This window comes from Anopheles stephensi, unplaced genomic scaffold (assembly GCF_013141755.1).
Source record: "Anopheles stephensi strain Indian unplaced genomic scaffold, UCI_ANSTEP_V1.0 ucontig424, whole genome shotgun sequence".
In the NCBI taxonomy this organism is placed as follows: Eukaryota; Metazoa; Arthropoda; class Insecta; order Diptera; family Culicidae; genus Anopheles; species Anopheles stephensi.
Window position 1 is genome coordinate 76279 of NW_023405374.1, and position 12491 is coordinate 88769.

At 44.6% G+C, this 12491-nt stretch overlaps 1 protein-coding gene and 1 long non-coding RNA gene across 2 annotated transcripts; one reads left to right on the top strand and one right to left on the bottom strand.

Annotated features, from left to right (window-relative positions):
• The first annotated feature begins 8788 nt into the window (after window positions 1-8788).
• LOC118516986 lies at window positions 8789-11097 on the top strand. Its single transcript, XR_004908216.1, has 3 exons — window positions 8789-8893; window positions 8954-9045; window positions 10359-11097. It is a non-coding gene; the product is annotated as an uncharacterized LOC118516986 (long non-coding RNA).
• Window positions 9016-10038, bottom strand: LOC118516984. Its single transcript, XM_036062812.1, has one exon. It carries the CDS (start codon window positions 9869-9871, stop codon window positions 9212-9214), a length of 660 nt encoding a protein of 219 aa, XP_035918705.1. The 5' UTR covers window positions 9872-10038; the 3' UTR covers window positions 9016-9211.
• Window positions 11098-12491: the final 1394 nt, after the last annotated feature.

Here is a 12491-nt window from a genome sequence, read left to right on the forward strand (position 1 = left end):
ATTTTTTTTTTGTACACGTCTCTGACTGTCCGGTTGCATTCCTACCGCACTCCGTGTTTTGCTTCGTATTAACTGTGTTATATTTAACGAATCGAGATAATAATTGTTCTGTACGTTCGTGAAGTGATTCCCTTGGTTTTTTCCTATATACTCGTCGTGTTCCGTTTCACAGTAACTGTGTTCCACCGTAATCACTTGGTCGCCTGAGATCGTTTATAAACTGCAAATTCATTGAGATGGCTGCCATCTGTCACTCCTGTGCTGAAACTATCGAAACTATTGATGCCCCGAATTGCATTATCTCATGTGCTTACTGCGAGGCAACCTTTCACCGTGCTTGTTGTAAGCTTGATCCCGTACTTATCGAAGCGGTCTCTACCAATATAAATCTGCATTGGAGCTGCTATGGGTGCACCAACATACTGAAACATCCTCGATCACGTTTGGTGAAAGAGATGGGGATACAGGTTGGCTCCCAGACCGCTCTTGCTTCGGCAATGACCGCGATAGAAAAGCTCATCAACTCGATAATTGCCGAAATCTGTAGTGGATTTACGCTCCTACAGCCTGCTCCCACGCCCCGTATTCTGCACACGGTGTCAAACCCCGCTCCTGGTTCAAAGCGGAGGCGCGTCGCCGAGGAGCCCTCCTCGCCAGAAGTAAACATTGCTGTAAACAAACAGACTTACGCTGCTTGCGCTGCCTCATCATCCATCTCTAACACAACTAACCACATCCCGCCACCGTCACTGCGAAAGGAAGAACGCATAGGCACCGATCCATCTACATCTCCACTTCGAGCCGTGGCTACTTAACCGCGAACGACTAGAATGTGGATTCGCCTATCCCACTTATCTACGGCTGTTTCCGCGGATCAGGTTGTTGCCTCGGTAAAGCGCCGATTAAGCACCGATGATGCTGTAGCATTCTGCTTGCTGAAGAAAGGAACCTGTGTTGACAGTGTGAACTGGCTGTCGTTTAAAGTGAGAATCCCTGCATCCCTTCGAGAAAAAGCCCTCAATGCTTCCACATGGCCAGTTGGGGTTGGTGTCCGGGAATTCTTTCCCTCTCATCAACAACATCCTCGCAACACATCGTCGCCGATCATCTACGAACACCGCCTGCCTACTCGCACACCAGCTGTTACCGACACTCGACCCAGTACACGCACACCAACTAACACCGATCGACCATCTGCACCTTGCACACCACGGACACCTGTTCACACTCCCGACACACGCATACTGAATGAATCCTTCGATGCTCCGAACCAAACTCTGGTTGACGTCTCGATGCGTAGCCCTACCACAACAACAAATTTGCGTCAAACCTCATTGAACCAGTTTTTTCGTAACTAGACAATCTCATGTTCCGTGCATGCGGCGAACTGTTCGCGCTATCTCGCATACCACTAAGCACTATGCCATCACCGCTGTACCGATCTACTATCAAAATGTGCGAGGTCTGCGTTCCAAGGCCAGCGATTTTCGTCTAACAGTATCGGGATCTGATTTCGATGTAGTGGTGCTCACGGAGACCTGGTTAATACCTTGCTTGCCCTCGTCGCTGCTGTTTGATGACAGCTTTCGTGTTTACCGGTGCGACCGCAACGCGTCGAACAGTACGTACTCTTGTGGTGGTGGAGTACTGATCGCTTGTCGTGACTTTTTGACGTCATGGGAATTCCCACTGCAGTATCCTTCGCTTGAGATAGTGTGCGTTGTCATTCAGCTTGGAAGTTTTCGACTGTTTATTGTATCGGCCTACATTCCACCTAGTTGAGCAGCGAATGCAACTACGCTCTGCGAAATCGTGGACTGCATCTCCTCATTGTGTACGTCTCTACATCCCGAGGATGGTATACTACTGTTCGGGGACTTTAATCAGCCTGGGGTATCCTGGTCATCCACTCAACCTGATCCGGATCTACCGTTCCTTTACTATGAGCCACATACGCGTGCTGTTCGCTGCGCTCAGTTCTCCGACGGGATGCACCAATGTGGTCTGTTTCAGCTTAATTGTTGTCGGAACTCTAGCGGACGCCTCCTAGACCTTGTTTTCGCGAACAGTGCTGTTGCCTCATCCTGCTCACCGCTTGCTGTCTCCTCCACACCTATGCGCGCCGTAGACCGCTTTCATCCGCCGCTTGAGGCAGTCATCACGGTACCTCACATAAGCTCAGCAGCTCCTGCGTCAACACCTAGCCTAGACTACGCGAGGACTGACCTGAACAGGCTTGTCGCGATGATCGACTTGTTTGCTAATGATTTCGTGTGCTCCAGTTATTCATCTCTTGACTGTGCTGTCGATGACTTTAGTCAATTTATGTCTAATGCCTTGAAAGAGTGCACGCCTTTGAAGCAACCCAAACGTGGTCCTCCCTGGGGGGACCGAACGCTGCGTCGACTAAAAAGAGCCAAGACCGCCACTTTCCGCGAATACAAGACACGTAGATGTGCCGTGTCGCGGTACAACTATAACGTTGCGCACACCCTATATCGTCGCTACAACAAAAATTGTTACCTCTCATACGTACGACGCCTTGGTGTTCGGTCCCGTAAGAACCCTCGTATACTTTGGAGCTTTGTTAACGCCAAGCGGAAATTCTCCGGCTTTCCCTGCTCTGTCCGTTACAACGGGCGTTGTGCCAACACCCCATCCGCCGTTTGTGATGTTTTTGCCTCGCGCTTTGCTGACACCTTCTATCCCGACACCACCGATATGGACCAGACTACAAGCGCACTCACAACGATACCGCTGGATGCCATGGTTCCCAATATGCCAATTATTGACAATTCATCAGTTTTAAAGGCGATTAATCGGCTTAAACCTTCGTTCGCCCCGGGACCCGACGAAATCCCACCTACTATTCTAAAGCGCTGCGCTGCAAAAGTTGCCCCGGTCTTGACTAAGATATTCCGGGAATCCGTGAAACAAGGCATTTATCCCACTCGCTGGAAAACTTCATGGCTAGTCCCTGTGTACAAAAAGGGGGACAAATCGGATGCTGCCAACTACCGTGGTATTACTTCACTCTGCGCATGTGCAAAGGTTTTCGAGCTGCTTGTATATGAGCCCCTACTAGCAGCCGCATCGAACTACATCAGCTCGGCTCAACACGGGTTCACTCCTAAGCGCTCGACGGTTACCAACCTCACCGAGTTTGTCAGTTTTTGTTATAAAAACATCGATGCTGGGCTCCAAGTTGACGCGGTGTATACTTACATCAAGGCGGCGTTTGACAGTGTACCACACTCTCTGCTACTCGCTAAGCTTCAGATCTTTGGGCTTCCTTGATTGTTTCTGGCGTGGATGAAGTCCTACCTCATCGACCGGACGTATCGCGTGAAGATGGGTTCAGGCGTCTCGCGCTCTATTAAAGCCTTCTCGGGCGTGCCACAAGGGAGTAATCTCGGACCACTGTTGTTCGTTATCTTCCTTAATGACATTACGCGTGTGCTTCCCACTGGTAGTTACCTCCTGTATGCCGACGACCTGAAGCTATACCTCTCGATTCGATGCCAAGCTGACCAGGTGCGTCTTCAGAATGCCCTACAAGCGTTCCAGCAGTGGTGCTCTACAAACGGTCTTAAACTCAGTGTTGAGAAATGCGTCGTCGTCTCTTTCACGAGGAAACGTTATCCCTTAGCATTCAACTATGCTTTAGATGGCTCATCTCTCGAGCGCAAAAGCTGTGTACGTGACCTAGGAGTGCTCCTTGACGAGAAATTGAGCTTTCACGACCAGCTTGAGCATGTTGTTGCTAAGGGTAACCAACTAACTGGACTGCTGAAACACATCACGCGTGACGTCAAAGACCCCAACACGATGAAGCAGCTTTATTGTTCGCTGATTCGCTCCGTGGTCGAATATGCGTCAATCGTTTGGTGGCCTACTGCAGCGAGTTCCTTGGCCCGGTTGGAATCGATCCAGAGGAAGTTTACCCGTTTGGCTCTGCGTTATTGGGGGGAGCAGGTGGACTACACTGGACGCTGTGCGCTGCTTGGCCTAGAGCCGCTAAAACAACGCCATTGCAACGCACAAAGGCTATTCGTCGCGGCATTACTGGACAATCGGATTGACTCGCCTGCGCTCCTTTCCCGATTAGGTCCCGCCGAGATCTCTCCGTGCACGATCGCTACTTGACGTGGAGGAGCGCCGCACTCGATTTGGCTCCTCTGACCCACTTATTTTAATGTGTCGTGAATTCAACGCCGTGTGTAACCGTTATGAACCTTGTATGTCTCGTACCACGGTTTTTAAATTGTATTCGTACTGTGCGGCCTTATACGTGTTAATTATAATTATTATCTAGCATGCTTCAAGGGGGCCACTCACGGCCCGTTGAATTCAAATATACCAAATACCAAATACCAAATCTAACATGCAGTAAGCAGATGCAGCAGATATTCTACAAGAGAGAGATTTTATTCAACTATACTCTAAACGTTGTTTATAGTTCATGCTTCAGTTCTCCAATGACATCCGTTTATGTTCCATTCTAGAAATCTCTAACACTCCTCCTTAAGCTGTTGCCGTAATCCCATTGATGTTCTATTACGCTCCAGCTTAACACGTTCGAGAGATTTAGTCAATCCATCTGCTGTCTGATTGTTGGTTTGAACGTAGCTCAGCTTTACAACTTCTTGATCGAGGGCATCTCTGATGTAATGATGGCGAATATCGATGTGCTTGGTGCGCGGTGTGTATCCACCATTTTTAGCAATGCAAATAGCACTTTGATTGTCGCAGCGTATCTCGATTGCCTGCTTTCTGCCTAGCCGAGTCGTAAGACCCTTCCACCATGGAGCTTCCTGCACAGCTATGGCTTAAGCCATGTATTCAGCCTCACATGTGGATAACGCCACGGTTTGCTGTCTCTTGCAGCGCCAGGATACTGCAGCGCCTTGCAGTATGAAGATGTATCCACTTGTTGATTTCCAATCATCCAGATCAGATGCCCAGTTCGCATCACAGTATCCTACTAGCTCCTCATTTCCTTGCTTGTAGTACTGCAATTTCATCTCAGATGTTCCACGTAGATATCGAAGTAAATGTTTTACTCCTTCCCAGTGTTGCATACCTGGATTATTGTTATCGCGACTTAACTGGTTCACCGTGAAAGCTATATCTGGGCGAGTACAGGGAACTAAGTACATTAAGCTACCCATTGCTTCTTTCACATGAAACACCGAATTGTCTTTCTTCCTTCCGTCAATCTTGTTAGGTACCAGGTTTTATTTTTCATTAATGCTTCGTACTCTTCCGTCATAGCCTTTTTCCATTCATGAGAGTCTTCTCGCGATAAAGCATCTTGATGACATAGAGGCGCTTCTTTTTGCATATTTGCATCGTTTTTCTTCGAAGCTTTTGGTAGCGATATTTCATAATCCGCATACCTCTTTGGCATGTTGTGTTCTCGACCGCTTCGTCTTAAACTTGTTGTTGGCACCAAATTATTTGATGTTACTTCTGGAGTATCATCAATGATGTTATCACTTATTTCTGTGTCGAAGAATAGCTCATCATCTGAATTTGTTTCGGGGACAACACGGCAGCTTGTATGTCTAAGCGTATTACCTGGTTCTGTCGTTCCCTAATTTTATTTCATGCGCCTTCATTAATAAAACGAACTTCTCGGCTAATGTTTACAGTACGAGATTGTGGGTCATATACTCTGTATCCTTTTGTATGTATATCGTAACCAGCATGGATACATTCTTTCGATTTTGGATCGAGTTTTCTTCTTTTCAATTTGGGCACGTGAACCATGACTGTAGTCCCAAATATTCGTAAATGAGAAATATCCGGTTTTCTGTTCGACCACATTTCTTCAGGTGTCAACTCACGACCGTGCGTAGATGAACGATTTAACAGATAGACAGATGTATTTACTGCTTCTGGCCAATTTTTTTTCCATGTTTGCACCACATAACAAACATCTAGCACGTTCCACTATGGAACAATTCGCACATTCAGCCATTCCATTTTGCTCTGGTGTGTACAGGTTTTTTTTATGAAAAATGCCTTTCGCTTTCAAATAGTTTTGGAAATCATTGTTTACAAACTCCTTGCCATTATCACTGCGAAGTGTTTTGAGTTTGCGACCTGATTGTCGTTCTACTAAGGCATGAAATTCCTTGAAGTTTCGTAATACTTCTGTTTCAGATTTCGTTTGGAGAAAATAAACCCATAGTTTCCTTGAATAATCATCAACAAACACCATAAAATATCGTTTTCAACCATTCGAAGCAACTTCCATTGTTCCACAGATATCTGTATGAATCATATCAAGCATTCGTAAGGCTCGTGACCCTTCCTTTTGAAAAGGTAGGCGACGGTGTTTACCTATAGGACATATCTTACAGTCATTTGCTTCATCTTTATCGAGCTTTATGCCTGTCGCCAATCCGTTAGCTAATTTCTTGACGCTATTCGTATTCAGATGCCCTAGACGTTGGTGCCATATTTCCGTGGTTTCTTTTGAAGAACAACTAAACCCACTCTGAACATTCTTATGCCGCTGATCAAACTTGAATAAGTCACATTCACGTCTTCCGGTAGCAATCAATTCGTCAGTTTTACCAAATATTTTGCACCCATTGGCTTCAAATATAATGCAGCAACCTTTCTCGACCATTTGGTTTACAGATAGGAGATTAATGGACAAATCAGGCACGTAATAAACATTTTTCACCGGAAGATCTCCGGGAAGATACAGTCGGACTGACTGTAGCTGAACCAACAGCAATAATATTCATGTGAACACCATCAGCCGCCACAACTGTTCCCGTATAAGCCTTTCGATTCTCCGAAAACTCCTCGTTGCATGTCATGTGCACACTGGCACCGGAATCTATAAACCACACATTTAGGGACAATTTTGCATCTTGGCCCTTTGTTTGCGTTATCATTACTTTTATCTTTGCGATTATTCTGTTGCCAATTGCTTCGTGTTGGTTGGTTCCAGTTACCTTTGTTTTGTTTTGTGACCTACAGCAAGCTCTGAATCAGTCGTCGAAAATGTTATTTCTTGTAGTAGTTTTGTTTGAATCGCGTCGCCTGTGATGGGTGTTCCAGAGTTTTCTAAAGCCATAATCATTGGGTAATCCAGCCAACAACAATGTGCCAATTCATTCATCCGATATTGGAAACCCAATATCGTCCAGCTGGTGCGCTGTAGACACGATACGGTTAACCTAATCAGCCATCGAGGAACATGCTGTCAAATCTGTTTTGATCAATTTATGCAAGAAACCAACGCGACGAGTTAACCCTTGGTCTTCGAATGCAGCTTCCAATTTCTGTCATACTTCTCGAGCAGTTGTTGCTTCTCTTACATGAACATAATTGATCGAATCCAATAACAGAATGATTTTTGCCCGCGCACGTCGATCCTTCGCCGCATCCACCTGTACAGTTCCGTCGGCATTAACTATCGGTTTATCCACGCACCAAAGATCTTCCAGTTCTAGAAAAGTTTGCGTCGCAAATTTCCATGTAGACCAATTGTCTCGACCGGTAAGACGCGCGATTTAGGGAAAACTTGTCATGCCGAGAACAGCGGGTACAGCTGCTTCGCTCGTGCTTACAACAACATTCTCGTTGAAGGCCATTTTAGCGATCAATCCTTTAGTTCCGCACTTTTTCTTCGATGAATCAGTTATTTCGAGCTGGGCCCGTAACCTATTATTGTATTTCGAATATAATTCACTAAAGCGCCCCGTAGACGGGACATACTTGTAGCCGGCGACTTTTGACAGCTCCAGCTACCTATTGTTCTCAAGTCGCCGGCTCGTAACCCGATGTATGCGGGAAACACGCCGGCAACACGGATGACGGATCGGGGATGTGGTGGTTAACACTGGTAGGTTTAGGAGTTGAACTGTTGTGCGATGAATAGGCAGCACATAAATTTAAAAATTCGCCGTTATGATTCCGGAAATGAATATATATGTTTTGAAATGGTTAAGAATGGTAGCGCTTTTCGTCAATACTATATTTGAAGAAATTTCTTCTCATTTAATTGATATTATGGAATGATTTATAGGAAAGCTGTGAATATTATCTATTTTCCTGCTAATTTACCCAACCCGCGAAATGGTAATTATATCAACATTTTTACAAATGTTGCCGATAAACAACCGATCACAAATACAATGTTGTTATACTGTTCAATATTTTTTTTATATTTATGATGTTAATAAAGAAATCATTTATGAAACGAATGAAAAGTTGTTATTTTTTTAAATTTATCGATTTTAAGCCGCACACAGTGAAACTACAGCATTAGCGGTAGGGTCAAAATAAAGTAAAATGTACCAGCTGATACTTTACATAATACGGAAATGGATTGGTTTTGGTAAAATTGTTGCTATTAATTAATTGCTAAATTCATTGGTTTTGATTTGTTGAACAGCAATTTCCGGAATAATAAAAATTGGGAAAATTTTTTCTTTACCATTTTGACTTCACCTACCATGCTTTTTCCTTAGTGATCGTTAAACGCTTTCCCAGAAACGCAAGTTATTCTGTCGGTTTGGCTGTGCAGTGTTGCTACTAAAAAAGCGCCACACTTATATTGTATATAGGGCCTTCAAGGGACTTAATCTGTAGCTATATAACTAACAATTTGTTTCCTATTTCTTATTCCAGCCAATTCAAGAGGTGGAGGAAGTTCTCCAACTAATTGAGTTGGTAAAATCGTACACATGCCTGTGGAAGGACACGGATCGCAAGTACAAAAATGCCGAGATCCGCCACCAGGCATGGAAGGAAATTGCGAACGTAATGGGGCGTTCGCACGAGGTTGTCCACGCAAAATGGAAAAACCTTGCAAACACCTATCAGCGGATTCGCAAAGACATTTCGCGTAGTATGGTGACTGGAGCAGGTAAATAATTTGGATTTTTATTTATTTATTTGTATCTAATAAAGTATAACGTGATTGCAGGGTCGGATGACATTTTTGAACATAGTTAGTATGCTTATGAGCATATGGCGTTCCTGCAGGACACGACGGTACCGCGGCCAACTTTGAATTCCGTAAGTAATCTATATAAGTGATTCTCCATAGTTCCTAGCGCTGCCACACATATGTATATACGGGGCGGTTCGATTGCCAAGGTGGATACCAGCAACGGTTTTTACGGCAGGACCGGGGATCAAATCCCATCCTGACCTGATGATAATGCTAGTGATCATGTTACTATTATTGTGCAGCTCTTCGGGGTTGTGGTAGAGGATAAGAAAGTGGGTCATTCCACTTAAGATGATGGGCTACATGTGTTCGCATGTTTTGCAATGCTCTGGTTGGCCTAATGGGTATAACAGGGATCGGAAGCATTGAAGCTGGTGTTGCTACATCATCCAGTTCTTCTATTATCATCGATGAGGAAGGCTGACTTGTACTGGGTGGCAGAAGTGCATCGAAAAAATTGTATAGCGTATGTCGTCGTCTAAAGTTGTGCAGGTAAACAGCTGCTAAGACGACCTTATCTGCTACGGGCGGTTCCAACTCTATCGGTTTCAGGAACACTAGGAACACCTGTGATAGTATGCCAAACGCATTTTCCACGGTTCGACGCGCCCGAGAATGCCTGTAGTTAAAATGACGCTCCACAGAATCTGCCGCATGCATTCCTCCAAATGGACGGAGGCAGTATTCTTTCATGGCAAACGCCTGATCACCCAAAAGGTAGTATGGAACCTTTATCTGATACGGAACTTGGAGAATTTCTGGAGGGGGTATATTCAACTCGTTCCGTTCCAGTTTGTGATAGATCAGGCTGTTTGCCAAAACGCCACCATCAGATATACGTCCCTGACAACCGACGTCAATAAAAAGGAAGTTATAGTTGGCGTCTACCATAGCAAGAAGGACAATGCTGAATGTTTTTTTATAATTAAAAAACTGGCTTCCAGAATTTGATAGTGCTTTGATGGATACGTGTTTTCCATCAATTGAAGCAATAGCATGAGGGAAATTCCACTTTTCCTCAAATGCGCTCGATGTTTTAAGCCATTCTGTAGCACTGGACGGCAGCTGAAAAGATATAAAATAAAAATCTAAATAAATATTATGTGTAACGTGCAACTATGAATACAGTACACGGAGCGTCAACTCAAAATTTGACCAACAATTTTGTCAAACTGTTAACGATTCGTGTACAGGAAGGAAGGGGTGCCTGGGGGGGAGGGGGTAGGGGTGGTGTTTAAATTAATGAAAACATCCATTTTATTATATAAATTTCAATATTTATAGCGCGCGGGATATTTTTAATTAAACGCTTAATATGGTATTTGTGTCTCCGAAAGTTACCATCAATAGTTATAAATAATTTTATCTATCATTTCAGGCAAATTTGGAAGCATCGTCGCCACTCCCATCCACATCAACCATGATCCCCTCCCACCCACCGGTCCTATCCTCATCCGGCATTCTGCCAAGTGCCTCATCTCGGGGGCATTTGGAAGAATTGCCACCGACCCCATCCACATCCACCATGCTTCCGGAATGGCAATTAAATCCGCGAAAGCGGAAGCAAAATAGTCGTTCCCTCCAAATTGCGGAATGTTTGGAAACGGTAAAGCAAATTTGTAAAACATCGTCTGCTCGTCGTACGGTCACCAAGGCCAGAGCTCTGGGTGATTTTGTGGAGGCACAAGTTGCCACTTTTGAACAAAGTGACCCAGAGTTTTGTGCCAAGTTGATTCAGGCGGTGACCAATACGATGAACGAGCAGGTTACAAATTATTATGCCTCTCAAACCCGTGACCATGATTACCTGTAATTCCTATCCTCTCCTATCCTCTCCTATCCTTGTCTATGCTGTCATACCTATCCTATCCTTGTTCGTCGTCTTTCTCCTTTGGCTTTTCAACCTCACGAGTTCTTGGACTGCCATTTCTGGCTATCTTGACTTATTTTGGCAGCAGCTGGATAATCCGTTTTGCGTAAGGAAAGACGGTCCAGTTGGAATTTGTATGTCCGGTTCTGCTTTGTGGAGGCTGGTGCCACTAACGCCACGATCACCGAACCGATCGAGACTTCTGCAGGATGCCAAGACCGCGAGGCGGTTGTATCGCCTGATAAGTAAATAAGTAAGTACATAACCCATCCTCATTGTTCACATCATGAACTAATTTTCTATTTCATATTTTCTGGACTGGACAACTGAATCACCGTGCCGACCGACCAACTCGATCACCATGTCGCAGCAGTAGCATGCACAAACACCATGGCGAAATCCCATTTTTGCCACTCATTGGCTCTTTTCAGAGCCACCAAATTTTCCAAAAAGATATTTGTTTACTACTTACTATACAATCAAAGCACAACAAGATAGCTTTGTGCAAAGCACGGATACTTCATTTCTTCTTTTTAGGTGCAAACGCCAATATCAACGCATCAGATTGAATAACGTTTGCGCTTGTAGCTTCAAAATGAACCCTGTCAATGTGGGGCATGTTAGGCATATAAATTTATGCGGTCTGGACCCATTCTTTAACGCATATGAAAGGGCTACTTGTTGACAAAATAAGGCCTGCCTACTCTTAAACATAGAGCTAGTAAATATGCGATTGAATCTTCATTAACTTAATATTAAATCTACATTTCTATAACAATTTATTGAAACTGCCGGAACGAGGGTATTTTCAGTACTGAATTATTTTGCGCAATAATGGAATGAAAACGTTCCGGTCATTACAGGGTTTGGATCCTTGAGAAAGGAATCGACGCAACTGCCCTCATTACCAGAGTTAACACCGACCTGCACCAACTCACCAACCACCAGCTTTCTCCGATCATCCAATCCATCCGCAGGGTCATACGTCCCTGGTAACTAAAACACACTCTCCGGGGAACCGGAAATAACAGCCACATCGCCAATAGCACCTTAACGCTCCTGATCCGGACCATATACCAGCACCATCACTACATTTACACAGACGGCTCCGTAAATCGGTAGTCAACCGGCTGTGGGATCCATTCCAGCCTCGAAAATTGTGCCATCAAGCTCCCCTAACCACACATCTATCTTTTCAGCTGAAGCAATAGCCATCCGACTTGCCGCCGACGAAAGATTCCGGTTCGACATTCCGGACGTTATCTTCGCCGACAGTGCCAGTGTTCTGACCGCTCTCGAACACGGCTCCTTTTAAGACCCTCACATCCAGATCCTTAACGACATCCATTCATCACCTGCAATAGTTTTCCGGGTCATTCATTTACATGTTTGTGCGAGCTGTTGTTCCGAGATGTAGAAACATTGGCGTTTGTGCACATTTAATAGAACAATTACTTTTTTTTTAAATTAATCAAACATTTATTTTAGAGAGTTTGCTTCTAACAGTCTCATTTCTGTTCAACGTGTGTTAAAAAGCTGTCGAGCAGGATCATAGAATCACATTTCATCATACGATCATACAATCAAAGTTAGCTCCATTCCTTGCTTGAGTAAGTCAAGCAAAAGGTCAAGGTCAAGGTT

Bases quoted from the DNA above. Each gene is read 5' to 3' on its own strand.
- LOC118516984 (XM_036062812.1), bottom strand. From the start codon at position 9,871: ATGGTAGACGCCAACTATAACTTCCTTTTTATTGACGTCGGTTGTCAG.